General features: G+C 43.1%; 1 protein-coding gene across 3 annotated transcripts; it reads right to left on the bottom strand.

The window, feature by feature from the left end:
- Positions 1-341: 341 nt before the first annotated feature.
- LOC139540024 (Wilms tumor protein homolog) lies at positions 342-19,147 on the bottom strand. Of its 3 annotated transcripts, XM_071343522.1 has the most exons (9): positions 18,363-19,147; positions 13,690-13,806; positions 12,560-12,662; positions 7,223-7,306; positions 4,798-4,897; positions 2,411-2,555; positions 2,204-2,293; positions 1,636-1,728; positions 565-1,335 (listed from the first exon to the last, which is right to left on the bottom strand). In XM_071343522.1, exons 1-9 carry the CDS (start codon positions 18,760-18,762, stop codon positions 1,214-1,216), a joined length of 1,254 nt encoding a protein of 417 aa, XP_071199623.1. In that variant the 5' UTR covers positions 18,763-19,147; the 3' UTR covers positions 565-1,213. The 3 variants fall into 3 exon arrangements, with proteins under 3 accessions (XP_071199621.1, XP_071199622.1, XP_071199623.1); XM_071343520.1 differs by lacking the exon at positions 7,223-7,306 and having other exon boundaries at positions 342-1,335; XM_071343521.1 differs by lacking the exon at positions 7,223-7,306 and having other exon boundaries at positions 342-1,335; positions 1,645-1,728.
- Positions 19,148-20,072: the final 925 nt, after the last annotated feature.

Here is a 20,072-nt window from a genome sequence, read left to right as displayed (position 1 = left end):
TCAAGGAATTTGAAAAGAATCTGCTCAGAGATAAAGGAAGCAGCGGATGTTAGCTACAGTCAAGAGTTCTATTTTGTTATCATAACTATTTTTATTCGGAGACCGGGCCAGTATAAGCCTCCTCTGGTAACTTGTGTCAGGTGACTTACAAGGGGTCACGACCTGGTCAGGTTACGGTCTGGTCAGTGGGTCTCAGGAGCGCGGTTGATCAGCCCTGTTAGTGAAGGCAAAAGTAACTCAACACTGGCCCCTGAGCCAACACAGCTGCCCAGGCAGTCTGCACACTCCGAGAGGGCTTTAATACAGAACTCGATGGGAAAAATAACAACAACACCAACAGAATCCGTATATATACTGTATAAAAACAGTAAGAACAATACAGTTTAAACAGATGGGAACAGACCATAATGTACTTATAAAACACTTCAGAGGGAGAAAAAAAACAGATAAGTGTTTTATGATACACTTAAAAAAGCATTTCCTGGATCTATCGAAGTAGGTCTAGTCTAAATTATAATACTTAAGTCACATTTTCCATGGCAAGAATATGAATGCAATCCATGGTCCAGTATTATTATTTACATCATTTAATATGACAACTTCTTGGCCACATAGCCAAGAAGCCCGATACATATTTTTTTTTAACTCACAGCCCCAAAATCCACTGTCAAAGTGAAACAATATTTACAGACAACATCACAGACAAAAGCGGACATAGTGTAGCTTTATGTTTCAACTACCCGGTGCAGATCAAATCAAAAACACAGGGATGTGGACTGAACAATAGCGATGATGAAGATTATGTCCGACCAATGTCCCCCTTTCCAGAAATCCCCCATTCCAGAAATCATTCCAGTGAAAGATTTTAATTCACAAAAGTATGATCAAATAAATTAGTCTGTAATACTTCAACTGAGAAATGGGCACAAAAGTTATACACATCTATAGTACACCGACAAGCGATAGAAACCGTTTGGTTTCCTCATTAAATATATCTTACTAAAATAACCCTCTGAATCAGAGCGTATGAACGGAGGACTGTCCCTAGGTGGCACTGTTTGGAGAACTGTCCGTTGGTGAGGCTGTACAGTAACATGCAGATTAACAATGTTGTCGGGCCTCCTGCTCTGCTGCTGCTCCCCCATGCGAGCTGGAGGATTCAGTCGCATGTAGGGAGGGTGTTTGAGAGCAGTGAGGCTGGCTAAGATCTGGCTCAGATGGCCAGCTGGAGCTTGGTCAGGTTCCTCTGGTGCATGTTGTGGTGACGAACCAGCTCATCGGACCTGGCAAACTTCTTCTGACAGTTGGGCCATCTGCAGTTGAACGGCTTCTCACCTAGGAGAGTGAGGAGAGAGAGAGAGAGCGCTGTTAGAGAGTTTTGTGGTTTAAACCTAACTGAAGGGGAGGAAGAGATGAAAAAATTGCCTATGATCATTTTCGATCACTTTCAGTAACAGGTCATTTGTTACAATGAACCGACTTAACCTATTTTCATCCAGTATGATAACATACCGTAGATTAGTTGAAATACTAAACCACCAAAAGCCTTGAGACGTTACCAACCGACTGTTCATGAAACAGTGAAGTAACTAGCTAAGTAATAAGCAGAATGTGGAAAAATCAAAGTTTACGCACTTGTTTTACCTGTATGAGTCCGGGTGTGGGTCTTAAGGTGGTCAGACCGTGAGAACTTTCTCTGACACGTCTCGCACTGGAACGGTTTAACCCCTAGGCACACACACACACATACACACACACACACACAAAGAAAGAAACGGAGTAGAGCAGAGGCCAGGAGAGAAGCCATTCCAAAGGGAGCTCGAGCTATAGCGTTCTATTTACAAAACAGAGGGCAGAGAGATGGAGGGAGCATGAGCTATAGCGTTCTATTTACAAAACAGAGGGCAGAGAGATGGAGGGAGCTCGAGCTATAGCGTTCTATTTACAAAACAGAGGGCAGAGAGATGGAGGGAGCTCGAGCTATAGCGTTCTATTTACAAAACAGAGGGCAGAGAGATGGAGGGAGCTCGAGCTATAGCGTTCTATTTACAAAACAGAGGGCAGAGAGATGGAGGGAGTTCGAGCTATAGCGTTCTATTTACAAAACAGAGGGCAGAGAGATGGAGGGAGCTCGAACAGAGATGCTGAAAAGAGGGAAAAGGAACAAGAAAAAAAGGAGCAGTGGGATAGAGAGAGGACAAACCTGTGTGTCTTCGCTGGTGTCTCTTTAGCTGGTCTGACCTGGAGAACCTTCGTCCACAGTCGGTGAAGTCACACTGGTAGGGCTTCTCACCTGGAGTGAGGACCCAGGGGAACACAGAGAGGGCTTTGGTACAGCGAGACCTGGATCACTGATACACTGGTATGTTAGTCTCACGAGCGCTTGATCTATGGCTGCCCTGGCACTTACCTGTGTGTTTTCTGCTGTGCATCTGCAGGTGGGACAGCTTGAAGTATCGTTTGTTGCAGCCAGGATATGTGCACATGAACGGCCTCTTCTCACTGGCCTCTGAGCGAACAATGGCAGGGGCGATACCTGGCACCCGTCGGACATCCTGTGAAAGGGCGCGCGCGCACACACACACACACACACACACACACACACACACACACACACACACACACACACACACACACACACACACACACACACACACACACACACACACACACACACACACACACACACACACACACGATACAGGTTTAGAACCACGACATATCATATGAACAGATAATAGTAACTAAGCTATCCACTAGTCTATTCCAGCAAAATGTAACTCAAAAATAATAACCACATTTATTTTAAAGGCAGAAGAAGTGTAATTACCTTGCTAAGGGGGCTTCATTATGCTGGAATTAGCCGTAAAATGATTGGTCAAATTTACTCCATGCCACTGATTTACTCTCTAAAGCAGTTAGTCACAGACGTTAGGCAGACCCCATCTCAGTTCTCCGTGCCCCCCTGTGCTCCCCTCTCTCCTCCCTCTCTCCTCCCTTCCTCCACTCCCTCCCAGACCCTGATACCCATCTGCTGTCCATTAGCAGGCGCTTAGTGTAATGGGCTCTGTGGGCACACTGGCGCTCTAATAAATAGCGTTAGCAGCCTATTGATAAGCAAATTACTTCAGTGTTTTATGACACCACCGTATGCCTGCCTTGTCCCTTGTCTAGACGCCCCACTTCACGGAGGGGGAAAAGCCAATGATGGGATTGTCAAATAAAAAGCTTTCTGAGCACCAAGTGTCCACGTTCAACTTGAACATGACTTTCAAAAAATATACACTGAGTACACCAAACATTAGGAACACCTTCCTAATGTTGAGTCGCACCTCTTTTCGCCCTCTGAACAGCCTCAATTCGTCGGGGCATGGACTCTACAAGGTGTCAAAAGGCGTTCCACATGGATGCTGGCCCATGTTGACTCCAATGCTTCCCACAGTTGTGTCAAGTTGGTTTGACGGCCTTTGGGTGGCGGACCATTCTTGATACACACGGGAAACTGTTGAGTGTGAAACACCCAGTAGCTTTGCAGTTCATGACACCGGTGCGGCTGGCGCCTACTACCATATGCCATTCAAAGGCACGTAAATCTTTTGTCTCGCCCATTCACCCTCTGAATGGCCCACATACACAATCCATGTCACAATTGTCTCAAGGCTTAGAAATCCACTTTATCCAGTCTCCTCCCCTTCATCTACACTGATTGAAGTGGATGTAACAAGGGACATCAATAAGGGATAGTAGCTTCACCTGGTCACTCAATGTCATGGAAAGAGCAGGTGTTCCTAACGTTTTGTACACTCAGTGTACTTTTGCATACATATGTGATTAAGCATACTTATGCGAATTCATTTTGTGAATGAGGTTTTCCTGAGTTCATTTCACTTGAGAACAATGAGAAGGGAGAAAGAGAGGGATGAAGTACCAAAATTCCCATTTCTCAACGGGAATAGGTCTGGAGAATCTCTGCTCTCTCTGTGCTTTAAAGCTGCTGACGGACATTAATGAAGAGCTAATGATTTATTAACATGGGCCTGTGTAAGGAACCTGTGGCTTTATTGCTAATGGATTTCTTGAAAGTGATTCCTCGTCCCTTTTTATCCTGAGATGCCTTTTAAATGTCTCAACTGTTCTGGCAGAGGACTGCTTCCTCTCGCATAGTCTGCTCATTACGTCAGGCTGTTTTCTCCTCTCGCTCTCGCTCTCCCTCTCGCTCTCCCTCTCCCTCTCCCTCTCTCTCTCTCTTTCTCGCTCTCCATCTCTCCCTCCTGTACTGTATCTCTCTGGTCTCTCCCACCTCCTCTTCTTCTGCCAGCACCCGTGCAGTGCCTGGAGCTCGGGAGTAGAGGCTGACCTTGTGCTGGCATTTAGGGAGTGTGTGTGTGTGTGTGTGTGTGCGTGCGTGTGTGCGTGCGTGTGCATGTGTGCGTGCGTGTGTGTGCGTGCGTGTGTGTGTGCGTGTGCGTGTGCGTGTGCGTGTGTGTGTGTGTGTGTGTGTGTGTGTGTGTGTGTGTGTGTGTGTGTGTGTGTGTGTGTGTGTGTGTGTGTGTGTGTGCGTGTGTGTGTGTGTGTGTGTGTGTGTGTGTGTGCACGCGTGCATGTGTGTGTGCGTGCGTGTGTGTGTGCGCGCGTGTGTGTGTGTGCGCGTGTGTGTGTTCATGCAAGAAAGTGTTGGCCTGTGCTCCAAGTCCCGACCTTGGCCCTGATCACATAAGCAAAGATGTGTATGGAGAGAGGAATCAGAGTGTGTGACCTGGGTGCGAACTCAGAAGCCGTGAGAGGAACAGAACTGACCTGTATGCCTCTGAATACTCCGTGGGTGTGGATGCGGTACTGGGTGCTGCAGCTATACACCATGGGATTGCTGGGGTCACTCTCATAGCCCGTAGCATGGCTGCCCACAGAGAGGAAGACACAAAAGCATTTTTAGTGAGGAAATATGTGACCGTTTCCTATTTTGTCTGACAAATTACAATTCACATAAAAGCTGTTCAAGAGCATTCAGCAGTTTTAGGAGCGATGAAAAAGGACTGAGTGAAAGGCAAGAACATGTAGGATGAATTGTAGGATGTATTGTAGGATGAATTGTAGGATGAATGGCTATTGTCTTTCACGCCGTTAAATGTACTGTAAAATGTTGCCGTAAACGGCCCACTCCTGAAATATACGGGAAAGTTGTTAAGGGTCTCCCACTCGTAAATAAAGGTCGTCGTTTAAGCGTTTCCCACTCTTGTCTATGTAAGCCAGTTCAGCAAAGTTGCATTGGCATTGTATTTCAATAGCATGCACAGCAGGTAAAAGCTCCCAATAAATAAATGCAGCAAAATCACCAGCTATAACTTGTCTTGACATAGGGGCAAATTGCTCTACGGGTCACAGCGCAGTATATTCACCTAAAGCATCCAAAGTGGAACTCGGAGGAAAGACTAATGGTTAACTTCCTGTCATTCCCAGATTTATTCATATGGCTAGGCGGTAAACTGGCCTCTCACTCTAACCCTGGATTAACACAAATTCAAGCTGCATACTAACTTATTTTTCTTCCATAAATAAGGGCCTGTTTTAGTAAATCAAAGAGGAACTGGTTAACACCGCAAAACGTCCTGCCAAAACTTGTTGTCACCCACACACGACTCTCAATCAAATAGACGTACAGGATAAGGACATACAGTAGCACAAAAGGACAATGATCCATTGTAGTATATGTAGAAATAGGAAACACAGGTCAGGTATTGTGTGCTATCCATCCATTGTGTACTAACCTACTTATTTTATGAGATCAAAAAAAAACAATTCAATTTAGAAATGGCCATTTTAGCTGAACACTTATTAACCCCTCAAAAGATGAAGGTAGCCTCCGAAAGTATTCATTAAAGTTGGTTCAGTTACATACACTGTAGCTATTTCAAGGCAGCTAAGGGTCACATCTAGTTTCATAATAACCAGATGGCAATACCGTTATATTATTAGTCTTACAAATCTGTCCGTTATTTTTGTATTTCATGGAAGGGGGAGGTTGTATCCTGTACAGTTAAATTATGAATACATGGTTGAGAAGGCATAAAGCTGTATTTGTCTCTACTCTTTCCAAGGATAGCCGGAGTCGGGACAGTGCAAGCTGCATGCTGCAATACATCTCCTCACAGTTCATTCATTCACTCATTCACTGTGGAGCTAAACACCTCAAGCTCACGTTAATGTATGCATCCAGGGCCTGGGGAGAGAGACGGGGCCTGGGGAGAGAGACGGGGGAGTGGTGGCGTTTATCTGGAAGAGGCACATGCATACTTTGGCGTGAGTCCCTGGAGATGAGACTCCAAGTCTGATTTTCCACAGCCTAAGCACCAGAGTCCCTCTCATTTAGCAGCAGATTAATCATTCAGTCACCCCGGCCTTTGCTGGCTTTTTTGGGGAGGTGGTGGAAGGGTCAGACCCTCCCCTCCAGTCTAACTGAGCCCTGGCTCTGTAACCCTGGCTGGAGAATCCCAGGGGGAAAGCCATCCCATTGTGTACTGATCCACTTCCACTACTCCCCAGTGCAGGGCCCTTCCCCTCCGTTACATGTCCCACTGTGGTCAAGGCTAATGCCCCGCACGGGAAAATTATAGCAGGATACATTTCACAGGACATACAAAACAGAGAAGCTAATTTAACATGCACACGATCCCTGGCGAAAACAGAAACAGAGAGGGGGTTCGGGAGGAGGTGGAAAGGGAGTTAGAAAAAGAGGGCCACTAAAAATGACAAGAAAGCAAGAATGAAAGAGGATATTTTCATTACAGCACTAAAGCAAGAGAAAAAGTGATGTTTCCCCCTCAACTAGAAATAGCCCTCTGAAACGATCCTAGACTCACTATCATGGCTTGTCACCTTTAACATATCAGGGTCACACACAGGCATGGAAAACATCCGAAATCACCATTTCAGGCACAACCGAACTTGCTAAGATAAAACAACAAGCAACCCGGCTGCGACTACTGTGATACAAGGTCTTTTCTTCTTTCTAATCACCTCAGTGAGAAATGACAGGGCCCCTGTGGAGTCCCACTCTGCCACTAAATCAAATACTTCAGCAATGCCAGTGAGTGGTCAAATGTGCTATTTAATGAAGGGAGCCCTCCACCCCCTCTGCTATTCTGAGACAAGTGCAGATTAATGACTGTTAATCCAGATCAAATAGGAATTTTTCAGATGACAGGAACTGGTCATGTCGACATACCTCTTCATGGTGGAAGCCAGCGTGTTAACAGGGTTCCGTGCCGTACATTCCGGCTGAGATGCCATTTGATATAAATGATCGCCGCTTGGAATGTATTCCTCGGGCGCTGACGTCCAGCGGTGCCACCACTGTTTTCAGTGTAGACAAGCGCCACAAGAGAGTCAGAGGATTATACAATTTGGCCCCATCTATGCAAGTGCATCCTGGGTAACAGCTCTTGAACACACTACACAATGAGGATCCTCCCACACGAATAATTACAGCCCTCCATCACTCAGAACCAAATAGCAATCCGTTATGAAGCATCAGACCATTAGTTAACCTGCCAGGTGCTTTCCCAAACGCATACTTTAGAATTATTGGGACAGTAACCGAAAGGTCGCTGATTCAAATCCCCGAGCTGACTAGGTGAAAAAGAGGTTGATGTGCCCTTGAGCAAGGCACTTAACCCTAATTGCTCCTGTAAGTTGCTCTGGATAAGAACGTCCGCTAAATGATTAAAATGTCAATGTAAATCACTGCCGCCTCTGACATCACATCGTTTTATCATACCACAGGAACAGCTCACTGCGCTGGGATGCTCTGGTGCCTGGTACCCTGCACATTGACCGTAGTAGCCTACACTCTGTTTGGTACCTACATACAATAAGGGAGAGTGGAGTATCTTGAGTCATTTGTTACATTCAGCATCACTCCGTCAAGGGAAACATAGTATTCTTTCTATCAAAGTTATCTACACATATTGTAGGATGTTGTCTATCCCTGGAAATAATCAGAATTCATGTAAACATTACAGATTTGAAAAAGCTTGTCCAAAGAAAAAGTGGTCTCTTGGCACAATTTATGGGGTAAATTGAGCTTAGGGCCAGGGTAAGCATTGGGACTCATTTCTAACACTTTGTAAAATAAAATAATACACTTTTAACAATAGGTCAGGCCCTGGTGTAACATCATATCCCAGTGATAATGCCTTGCATTACGCATGGGAAGAAAACACTTCAATTGTGGCCTAGCCCTAGAGGGGGGTGCACCCAACTGAGGATGGCATTTTTCATCATTTCAACATGACTAATCACACAAATGCGAGGTGTCTTCAAAATACTATGCATATTATGCATAAAACTGACTAAATATAATCATCATTTGTACGGGGTAAATTGATTAGCCATTTGCTCAACTTGCCACTTGCCAAATGGCACAATTTACCCCAAAGCAACCGTTTTGACTATCAGCCCACACAGCTACACGGATGCACTTTTATGCTAGGTTTAAGACCTCATATTGTAGCTTACAGAGACCCCGACTGTCTTACAACGATCTACTTTGGTTTAGATACAAGCATTTTGAAACCTATAACACAATAAATTCATTGAACTCCGTTTTATTTTTACCTCACTTGATTACCGCTTTTTCCATGTGGTTTATTTCTTCACAGACTCCATGAAATGATGACCTCTTCCTAAATATTTGGTCACATGATTAATTTTGCGTATGGTTTTCTAAAAACAAGTCGTGGCTCAACTAACCCTTTGGCACGACTTACCCCACTTTCCCCAACAGTGCTCAGAAAAGTTTGACTTTTTAGGCTGTAGTTTTTTAGTTCAAATCATTTCAGCAATTTGGATGACAGAAAGTGTCACAGTTCTGTCTTGAGGGTTAAAGGAAGAAGAAGGGCCCATTGTTAGTACACTGCAGTGGCAACCCGGCATTCAGGGCAGGTGGGCCAGAGCCTGTTTTGAGCCCCAAACTTTTGGCAAAGAATGGGGTAGCACTTGCTTGTTTTGCATGTTATTTTGGCATTAATACGTGTCACATATCAGTTTGCAAACAATGTAAAGAAATATATATATATGTCATTGAGTTAATAAAGCTGCACACAAATATGGTCTCTTTTTTGTTTTCTTGAGTGAGGCAGGTCCAAAATGCAGGTGTTTCAGCCCAGCTCAGTGCTTTCTGTTGTGGTGGTGGTGGTGGTGGTGGTGATGGTGGTGGTGGTGGTGGTGGTGGTGGTGGTGGTGGTGGTGGTGGTGGTGGTGGTGGTGGTGGTGGTGGTGGTGGTGGTGGTGGTGGTGGTGGTGGTGGGGCAAGCCAGCAGGAAATACGGAGCGGTGTGCCGTGATTGGCTCAGTGTTCTGTCACTCATGGGGAAACTACGTCACCGCGAAGTCTAAGGGGAGACCTCGAAAATTCGAGCCCTTTGGGTTCTGACATAGAGATACATTAGAAGTGCCCATCCAAGAAGCCTCAAGGTCATTGGCCACAGATATAATGATGTCAAATCACGTTATAGGTACAGTAGCTGATCATGTCAACATCATACTTTCAAAATCTTAGCTAGCAGTCATCATCATCTTTCAAGTCGACAATCTACTGGCAAATCCTTTTCAATCCTTGTCATTTGAAGAGAAATAATGAAGAGAAATTATAGATAAAGCGTATCGGTGCTCATCGGCCATCGGACATAAACATTACACGCAAGTTGGAAATCGTAAATTCAACAATGAGTGGTTTGGAAGGAAGTGCTCACAGCACAACAAGGTGAGTCCAAAAACGTATTGTTTGCTGCTGCATAAATTATGTAATATGCCAGGGAGATATGTATACTGTAGCTAACAAAGTAATACTAAATGTATGTTGTGCAGTAAGATGTTAGTAGCCCATGTGCCTCACCCTAATCATTTAATAATCTTAATTTTGCCTACTGTTCTGACTTGGTGTTGCACGTGTACATGTAGCCTATAGCCTGTTTTAGAGAAATGTAATCATTGAATATTGTAAGAGCATTCATTGTCTGCTTATATGGCCCCTTTATTTATCCTGCGCTTCTGACTTGGTGTACAGGGAGAATACTGTAAGAACGGCCTATGTTCTGAATTCTGTCGCTGTACATTTCAAAAGTGCTGAACAAATAGTTATATTGACTACGTCCGTCCTAGCTCGCTCATTAATGTCTTAATCGAAATGACGGATTGCCTCTAATCCGCTCGTCTTTCCCTTATGCCATAGTTTGTACATCTCAATTGTCAGTAGAAACGAATTTTGTTTAAACAAGTCCGCCTTTGTTTTTTAAAAAGACAGTAAATGAGGCTGAATTAACCGTTTCATTGCCAGACAAGGCTCCGCTGATAGCCAGGTGTAGCAGTGGTAAGGTGTTGGGACTGCTGTTGGAACTCTGCTGTTGGGACAGCTTAATGTAGGCCACTACATAACAGTTTTTGGGCACCGTTTGTCACCGTTATAGTGCAATTAATGTATTGTTTAGTGTTGAGTGGTGGCTTTGCTGGCATGCATAATAAAAACTTTTTTTTTTGCACCACCAAGATTTACATGCTAAAATTGCCACTGGTACACTGTGAACTTTCTCTAAACCATTACTGTACAAGGTAGGTGAAGTCCTCTATGACAAGTTCTATACATACCTGAGACTTAATCTCTTGATAAAATAACCAAATGTTTGGGTATTTTGATTTAATAAGGTGCTCTAAAAAAAAAAAATGTTTTGGGGACACCAGTCTTCATCCTCTGCACCAGCGCTTCCCAAAGAAACCTTGTTCCTAGCTTGTTTTTACTAAATGTACTTCCAAATCATTAGAAAGTGCATGACTGCAGTCTCACTGTATAAACACAGAGCTGTTGGTACCGGGAATTTGGTTAGAGAGCGGCTTTGATTTGAGGATTCCCAGCCCCTTCCCTTCCCCAACAGATATCAGACAGATATCATGAGGAGCAGAACCTGAAGAATGGGCTTCCAGACCATGTATCCAGTCTGTCGAACACACTCCCATTATCTACTATCCTCTTATTTTGAATCTTTATGTTCCCTTGAGCTGAAAACAAAATGTTAAAGCTATTCGAGGAATGCAAGCTAATTTTGTGCCGTCTCAAGACCAGTGAGTTAACAGCAGTGGTGTACTTAAGTAAAAATATTTTAAAGTACTACTTAAGTCGTTTTTTGGGGTATCTGTACTTCACTTTACTATTTGTATTTTTGACAACTTTTACTTTTACTCCACTACATTCCTAAAGAAAATAAGGTACTTTTTACTCCAAACATTTTCCCTGACACCCAAAAGTACTCGTTACATTTCGAATGCTTAGCAGGACAGGAAAATGGTCCAATTCCCACACATCAAGAGAACATCTCTGGTCATCTCTACTGCCTCTTATCTGGCAGACTCACTAAACACAAATGCTTCGTTTGTAAATTATGTCTGCGTGTTAGAGTGTACCTATCCGTAAAAGAATAAAACAAGAAAATTGTGCCGTCTGGTTTGCTTGATATAGTGAATATGAAATGACTTATACTTTTACTTTTACTTTTGATTCTTAAATATATTTTTAGTAATTACATTTACTTTTGATACGTAAGTTTATTTAAAACCAAATACATTTAGACTTTTACTCAAGTAGCATTTTACTGGGTGACTTTCACTTTTACTTGAGTCATTTTCTCTTTAAGGTATCTTTACTTTTACTCAAGTAGGACAATTGGGTATTTTTTCGACCACTGGTTAACAGTTGTGCGAGGTTACAATGGGAATCTCTCCACTCAGAGGACAGTGAGCTACTTTTTAGGAAGAATTCAACATTGGTCTAAGACTGGAGAGCAGTAGTGGACTCCATTGTTTATCTTGGCCTGCTGAGCACTGCTTCTGTCTTGACAACTGTTATGAGTTTATCTGGACATGGTCCTCATCCATACCATCTACGCAGTGTATTGAAGTCTTTTTTCCGTAAGACAACTAACTTTCAACGTCAACACAACACGGTAAATGTGCTTTTATATTATACTATTCTTTGTCAAGAAGGACTGCGGTGGATTTAGTCCAATGGAAAGTTTTGAGAGTACAAAGTCGACAAATGGCTTTATTTTGATAATTTCCTGACTGAAAATCAGGATATTCTCCTTCTGCCCAACTTCCTTTCCCTGTTACTTTACTTCCTCTAGCCACTGGGCGTGCTCAATGGCAGCGTGACTTTTCTACATTTCATTTTAGAACCACAATGCTGATGATTATTGTCTTAGCAGACAATCTGGCTGAGGGCAGCACAACCTTTTCCAGACTAGGACTACTACACAGGTGAACATCCTGTACAGATTGTCCTTAGAGCCTCCTAGCCACCTTTAACAAGACTATAGTCACTACAAACAGGATTCCTTAGTAAGATTTCTGCCTGTCCGCATGCTGCTTTGTAGCAATAGATGACAGGTGAGTGGTAGGCCTATTCGACTGGGGCTTATGTGACTGATAAGGATGGGGCTAAGGTGAGTGGCATGGATGTGATGTCAGGTAAGGGCAAGGGAAGCTACTGTAGTGGGGAGGCTCCAGCGCCTACCTGTTGTAAGGGTTCCTTAGCAGTAGGGCTTGGCTGCCTGCACAGCTGTCTGATGGGGTGTGACATCCATACACGGGTGGAGGGACAGGATACTGCTGCTCACCTACACAAACAGACACATTAAACCGTTAATGTTCATCTCAATAATCACCCACCAACTAAGCACATTACAGATTGAGAATGTAAACAGTATCATGGGACAGTCCTAAGGATAAGAGACAGCTTCACGACTGCACTGGAAGTGAGTTCCCCGATTCTTTACTTCTCTCGACAACCCAGACGCACAGCTATGAGAGAGGAACAATAGTAAACATACTTGTCTGACGGTTCATTTTCTGTGCGTGAACAAACAAAATGTTTCAAATGAAGCACTTTGCTGTTCTACGAGTGACGTGGGTATGGGTCAAAGAAAGAAGAGCCACATTAGCTATAAAGCTTTCAGGGAACTCATCTCTGGTCGAATGGATCCTTCTCTGAGAAAAACTATCCTGAAATGGAAATTGTGAAAGAAACCTGTGACCTGTGGCCGAATGTACACAGCACTTATACAAACAAGAGGCTCTTCTTTGAAGCCGTAAAGCACACTGAATCTTTTTGCTTTTTCAAAGCGCAAATGAAGGATCTCTGCTTTGGCTCTGCCTCCACATATTGTGAATGGGTCCCAGGGCAGTTCTAAACATTCCAAAAATCTTGTATCGCTGTTTCCTACAGTTATCATTTCCATGAAGAGAGTCTGAAATTTACAACATCGCAGTTATAAAATTAACAACACACGTCCAGCCGTTTACTAACAGGAGGGCCATGGATGAAGAAAAGGAAAATGAAAAACCCAAGATGATAGTGATTTAGGACACTGACGTGAAGGTCACTGTAAGACTTAACCTCGCAGTGACTTTAAGATGGAGGCCACTCCCTAGGCGAGGAGTACGGAGTTCACAATACACGTGTTTACACACATATATACTTGAATGCACACACACACACACACACACACACACACACACACACACACACACACACACACACACACACACACACACACACACACACACACACACACACACACACACACACACACACACACACACACACACAAGCAGGAATCTAGGTGAGAATATTGTGCTGTTTACCCATACTGGTCTGCTGAGCGAGGGAGTCTTCATGTTTAAAGGAGTGGTTGGGGAACTGGGAGGAGTGGTGTGTGGGAGTGTGACCGTAATTAGTGGTACCATCGAAAGCACTGTAACCTGTAAAGACAAAGAAGAACGGTTTAGAAAAACTAAATTACTAATGTCAAGGTTTTCAGGAAAGTACATAAAAATGTGTTTACATGTGAAAAGTTACTTTATAAATTCTGAATTAGCTCATCCATTAACATTCAGCACCATAACCCTTTGTACTGAATGGGTAGGTAAATTACCTTCCTCCTCCCTCCTCAAACTCCAGTTGCCCCTGTGTTGCGGTGAGAGTGAAAGCGTCCGGAGTGAAAACAAACTGTGGCAGGACACTGGAGGGCTGACACCAGGTTCAAGGCTTAATCATGTCTATGTCTGACCCAGGGTGGAGCACCAGTTCATCAGTCACACACCAACCATCACCGACGCCAGGAAGTACACACCACAGCCACTTTCACCAGCGCCCCAGCAGGGTTCACTTAAAACTCATTAAAGAGCTCTATTTGTCTTCCACTCATCTCTGTCTTGACAGTGGAGAGGAGGACAGGACTGATCCCCATTACAGTAGACCTGCAGAGGGCTGGGTAGCCTCCTGGGCTGGTCTGGGACACAAGGGGGCATAGTGAAGGGCACTGCCCAGGGAGTTTGTGTGGTAGTGTTCTCACCTTAAACCAGTCTGCTTTATGCACTGCAGTAGAGCGGGATGTGAAGAAATACCAAATGCACCTACGAAGTGACCAGAATTTTCTGCCATATATATATATATACAGTCCTGTCTCGGAGCTACATATATATATATATATATATATATATATATATATATATATATATATATATATATATATATATATATATATATATATATACTGTATATATATATATATATATATATATATATATATATATATACAGTGCCTTTGGAAAGTATTCAGACTCCTTGACTTTTTCCACATGTTGTTACGTTACAGCCTAATTCTAAAATTGATTAATTAAATAAAAATCAGCAATCTACACACAATACCCAATAATGACAACGTAAAAAACAGAAATACCTTGTTTACATAAGTATTCAGATCCTTTGCTATGAGATTCGAAATTGAGCTCAGGTGCATCCTGTTTCCATTGATCATCCTTGAGATGTTTCTACAACTTGATTAGAGTACACCAGTGGTAAATTCAATTGATTGGACATGATTTGGAAATACACACACCTGTCTATATAAGGTCCCACAGTTGAAAGTGCATGTCAGAGCAAAAAACAAACCATGAGGTCAAAGGAATTGTCCATAGAGCTCCGAGACAGGATTGTGTCAAGACACAGATCTGGGGAAGGGTACCAAAACATTTCTGCAGCATTGAAGGTCCCTAAGAACACAGTGGCCCCATCATTCTTAAATGGATGAAGTTTGGAACCACCAAGACTCTTCCCAGAGCTGGCTGCCCAACCAAACTGAGCAATCGGGGGAGAAGGGTCTTGGTCAGGGAGGTGACCAAGAACCCGATGTTCACTCTGACAGAGCTCCAGAGTTTGTCTGTGGAGATGGGCGAACCTTCCAGAAGGACAACCATCTCTGCAGCACTCCACCAATCAGGCCTGACAGCCCGCTTGGAGTTTGCCAAAAGGAATCTAAAAGACTCTCAGACCATGAGAAACAAGATTCTCTGGTCTGATGAAACTAAGCTTGAACTCTTTGGCCTGAATGCCAAGCATCACGTCTGGAGGAAACCTGGCACTATCCCTACGGTGAAGCATGGTGGTAGCAGCATCATGCTGTGTGGATGTTTTTCAGCGGCAGGGACTGGGAGACTGGCTTCGGGACAAGTCCCTTAATATCCTTGAGTGGCCCAGCCAGAGCCCGGACTTGAACCCGATCAAACATCTCTGGAGAAACCTGAAAATAGCTGTGCAGCAACGCTCCCCATCCAACCTGACAGAGCTTGAGAGGATCTACAGAGAATAATGGGAGAAACTCCCCAAATACAGGTGTGCCAAGTATGTAGTGTCATACCCAAGAAGACTCTATGCTGTAATCGCTGTCAAAGGTGATTCAACAAAGTACTGAGTAAAGGGTCTGAATACTTATGTAAATGTTATATTTAAGTTTTTTATTTTTAATAAATTAGCAAACATTTCTAAAAACCAGTTTATGCTTTGTCATTATGGGGTATTGTGTATAGATTGATGAGGGGGGAAAACAATTTAATCCATTTTAGAATAAGGCTGTAATTTAACAAAACGTGGAAATAGTCAAGGGGTCTGAATACTTACCGAAGGCACTGCATATATCTTCTAAAATATAATGCGTTGAACGTTAATTGTAATAATTTATTTGATGGTCTGCTTATTACTTTTGCTGAAAAGATTATGAATCATATAAGGACAAGTACTCAAATGTACATCACTGAACCACGGCCTTATGTGTATTACTTACAGTATAGCATCAATGTAATAATAAATTATAAAGAGTTTTGACTGACTCCCAAAGAGTTCAAATATTACAGAATTGTGTATTGTCAACCCGTAACCTAATCAATAGTCAGATACAAAGTGTCTAATTCTATAGATGAGTGCCTTCATCAATAAAAACTAATATCACAGTGACTGTATAGATATTAATCAACTTTAGAATTCCATCTATATTTTCCCAGTAATTGTATTTCAATAAGTGTCTTTTTTTAATGTTCGTTTTGAAAAAGCAGGCCAAGAAGTAGCCTACAAATCTTGTATAAGTTATTACAGAGTTTCCGTGTGTTAGAAATGTCAACCAGGATGGTAAACCAAGGGAAGTCAACTATAAAACTATGCGACAGTTGGAATATCAGAATGGTACTTAGAAACAATACGTTCATTTCAAAAACTTTACATAGCAAAAAGGGTTCTGAAGGGTAATATAACCCTTTGAAGGGTAATACAAATATTTGCAGTTTTTAATAATTTTGTTCAAGGAAAGTCCCTACTATAACACCTTAACTAGCCTATTCTCTTTTCCTCAGCTTCCATTCAAGTAAACTTCCCACCCACACACACACACACACACACACACACACACACACACACACACACACACACACACACACACACACACACACACACACACACACACACACACACACACACACACACACACACACACACACACACACACACACACACACACACACACACACACACACACACACACACTCACTCATGGAATTACACAAGCACAAGTACACTTTAACGACACAGACACTAATACACACAAAGTACCTGTCCTCACACTAACTCGTTTTGACTTTCAAGTTTCGTATTTTAAATGTAAACAGAGCATGAACACAGTGGACATTCCCTCAGTGACCATCATTGATTTAGTATCTAGTAAAAGTGACCCGCATGAGTCTGAGCCATGCTTGTTTGCACTGCTTGGCCAGGCACAGAAGGGGTGTGATAAGTGGGTTGAAGGTTGGACGAGCCCTTTGAAACTGATGTTATTTCTAATTAATCCTCCGTTAAAAGTGCAGACTGATTACATTTTGTGTGTGAACACTGGTGACCCCCAACAGACCCTAAAAAGAAATCCCAGAGCTTGACTACAAATAGCTCAGGTCAAAGTGAAACCGAGGGGTAATAATCATTTAAAAAATAACTTGGAAATCAGAAGCCAAGTATATGTCACACTCACAATTGGTCAGCTTCAGATACACTTTCATCGATTTAAGGAACGCTACTGAGATTAGTTCATGTCATAATACAAGTTAAAAAATAATGACCTTTTCTGTTATCACTGAGCCTTTTCCCCTTAATTTGTATACATTACCATACTCTTCTATAGCCTATACAGTAGCCTAATGCCTAACTCATGGCTCAGCATAATACTGAACGTTCAGTAGCTATGTGTGTTAACCTCCCGCAGGACTCTTAAACATTTGTATTTGAGATTCAGTTGTAAAAAAAAAACACAAGTCCACAATAAAGGCAAGTTTTTTTTTGGTAAATGTTTAAGAGTCCTGTGGCTGTATGATCAGCTGAACTATAACACAGCTGCTGGTATTAGAACTTCAGAGCACATTCATTTAAAAGCAATGTCAGTAATTCATAATATAATTTGTTATGAAATTGACTTGCTGCAGTGGAATATACTACTGATAAATAATTTAAACAGTACTAAGTTCAGTGAGCGGCATTAAATAATATTGTTTATATATATGTATGCAATGCACTAATTATAAACTCGCTAAATCAATCATAAGTTTGTGAAAATTGTGATAAGGTAATAAAGAAAAGAGCATAGCAAATGCAGAGATTTTCTAAATTGTAAACTCATGTCAACAACATTTGTTTGTTTATTGATCATGGACTATAGACAAATGTACATCACTAGAGTCAGCAAAAAACTGTAGGCAGGGAAAATAGTAAAATCATAAGAAAAGCATACATTTGCAAAATTATACAGAAGGACTAGAAACGTAACTGCTTAAAACTACTTTGAACAACACGGAACAAATCCATTCTTTCTGAGAATTAAAATATTGTATTTTACCTAATACCAAGTCCTCGTGCAACCACACTACACTACACTACACTACACTACACTACACTACACTAATCTAATCTAATCTCCAGAATAGATGATTAGGGTTAACCTTACCCTGGTTCCTGGAGGGGGGCTGGGTGTCCATACAGTTGGTCAGGTAGGGTGCGTTGCTGAACATCCTTGGCTGGCTTGGTGGGGGCTGGCTGGGTGGAGGGGGGGCCCCGAAGGCCCCGTACCTGCAGGCCCCTGTGCCAGTGAACTGGCCGGAGAAGTGCACAGTGAAGGCGCTCAGGCCGCAGTGGGGGTCCTCATGGGGGTCCCCAGAGCTCCAGCTGGGCTCCTGCTTGATGAAGGGGTGGGGGGCCAGCGAGCTGTAGGGGGTGCCAGTGTGGAAGTCCAGTACGGGGCCCCACTGAGGAGCACTGCTGACGGGCAGGGTACAATTCCCGTTCCCCCCTGGCAAGGCTGGCACCGGGGGCAGCAGGGCGTTGAGGTCACGTACGTCTGAGCCCATCTCTGGCGGAGCGACCGCACCCTGAAACCAGTCTGTCCAAAACCCCGACAGGGTCGCTCTGAAAATGGACCTAAGTCTTCTTCGGCGTTCTGATGTACCCGGCTCCTGGTTCTGTGGAAACTCACGTCCAACAAAGCCTCATTGTAACATAGGAAGACGGCAAACTTTGTATCTAGGGAAACACACACAATTTCCCCCAAACGAAGGTGAAACAATAGTGCTTCTTTTGTTGTGTGTTCCGGGAGTCCATGCAGTGGACAGAGAGAGGTGCTGCCTGGAGGTCCAACCTGGGGAGTGTTCTCTCAGCTCTGTGAATGGAGGAGAAAAAGTGGGAAGGGAGGAGAGGAGGAGAGGAGTAGCCCTCTATTCCTTTACTCATGCGTCTGTTTTCTTTAGAGCCCACAAAGCTCAAATAGAGACCTAGTGAGAAGGCTGGAGGAGGAGCCAAGGCCAATGAGCAAGAGGGATGAGAAGCTGGCTTCATTTCATTTACAGTATGGCTCCTCAGCCCCTCACTCTAAACACCCCTCTCTATGTAAGATCACACCATGCAGTAAGTCTAAATGAGAATGTTTGTGTGATTTGGGTTATTTTATTAGGATCCCCATTAGCTGTTGTGAAAGCAGCAGCTACTCTTCCTGGGGTCCACAAAAAACATGAAACATGACATAATACAGAACATTAATAGACAAGAAGAGCTCAAGGACAGAGCTACATACATGTAAAACATGAAACATAGCCTACATACACACAGAATATCTAGGTCAAACAGGGGAGAGGCATTGTGACATGAGGTGTTGCTTTATCTGTTTTTTGGAACCAGGTTTGCTGTCCACTTGATCAGTGCGTGTGTATGGATGCATGCGCATGTGTGTGTGTGTGTGTGTGTGTTCATGTGTGTGCGTGTGTGTGCGTGCGTGTGCGCGTGCGCGCGTGTGTGAGAAAGTGAGCAAGAGAGTGAGACAGTGAGTGACTGAGAGAGAGTTCAATTGAAATTGAAATAATTTTGGGGATTTAGAAATAAGACAAGTGTACATCCCTTCACTATATTCCTTTCACAGCATGTGCAAATAAGTTGTGAGTACCAATATTACTGCTTGATTTGTCTTGAACAGGATTATTCACTGAATCTTTGGATGTTGCCAAAACGTTCGATTTGGAATTATTATACCCACTGTGTGTTTAGCTTATTCCTGGGGTGGCCTAAAACTAATCATCAGCTTTACCAACAAATATAACATATGTGGGATGTCGACACACAGCCTATTTAATATTACTGCATATAGAACAACAAAATGTAGGAAATGCTT

Source organism: Salvelinus alpinus, chromosome 15 (assembly GCF_045679555.1).
Source record: "Salvelinus alpinus chromosome 15, SLU_Salpinus.1, whole genome shotgun sequence".
NCBI lineage: Eukaryota > Metazoa > Chordata > Actinopteri > Salmoniformes > Salmonidae > Salvelinus > Salvelinus alpinus.
Note: the sequence above shows the minus strand (reverse complement) of the source record. Positions and strands in the feature narration are given on the sequence as shown.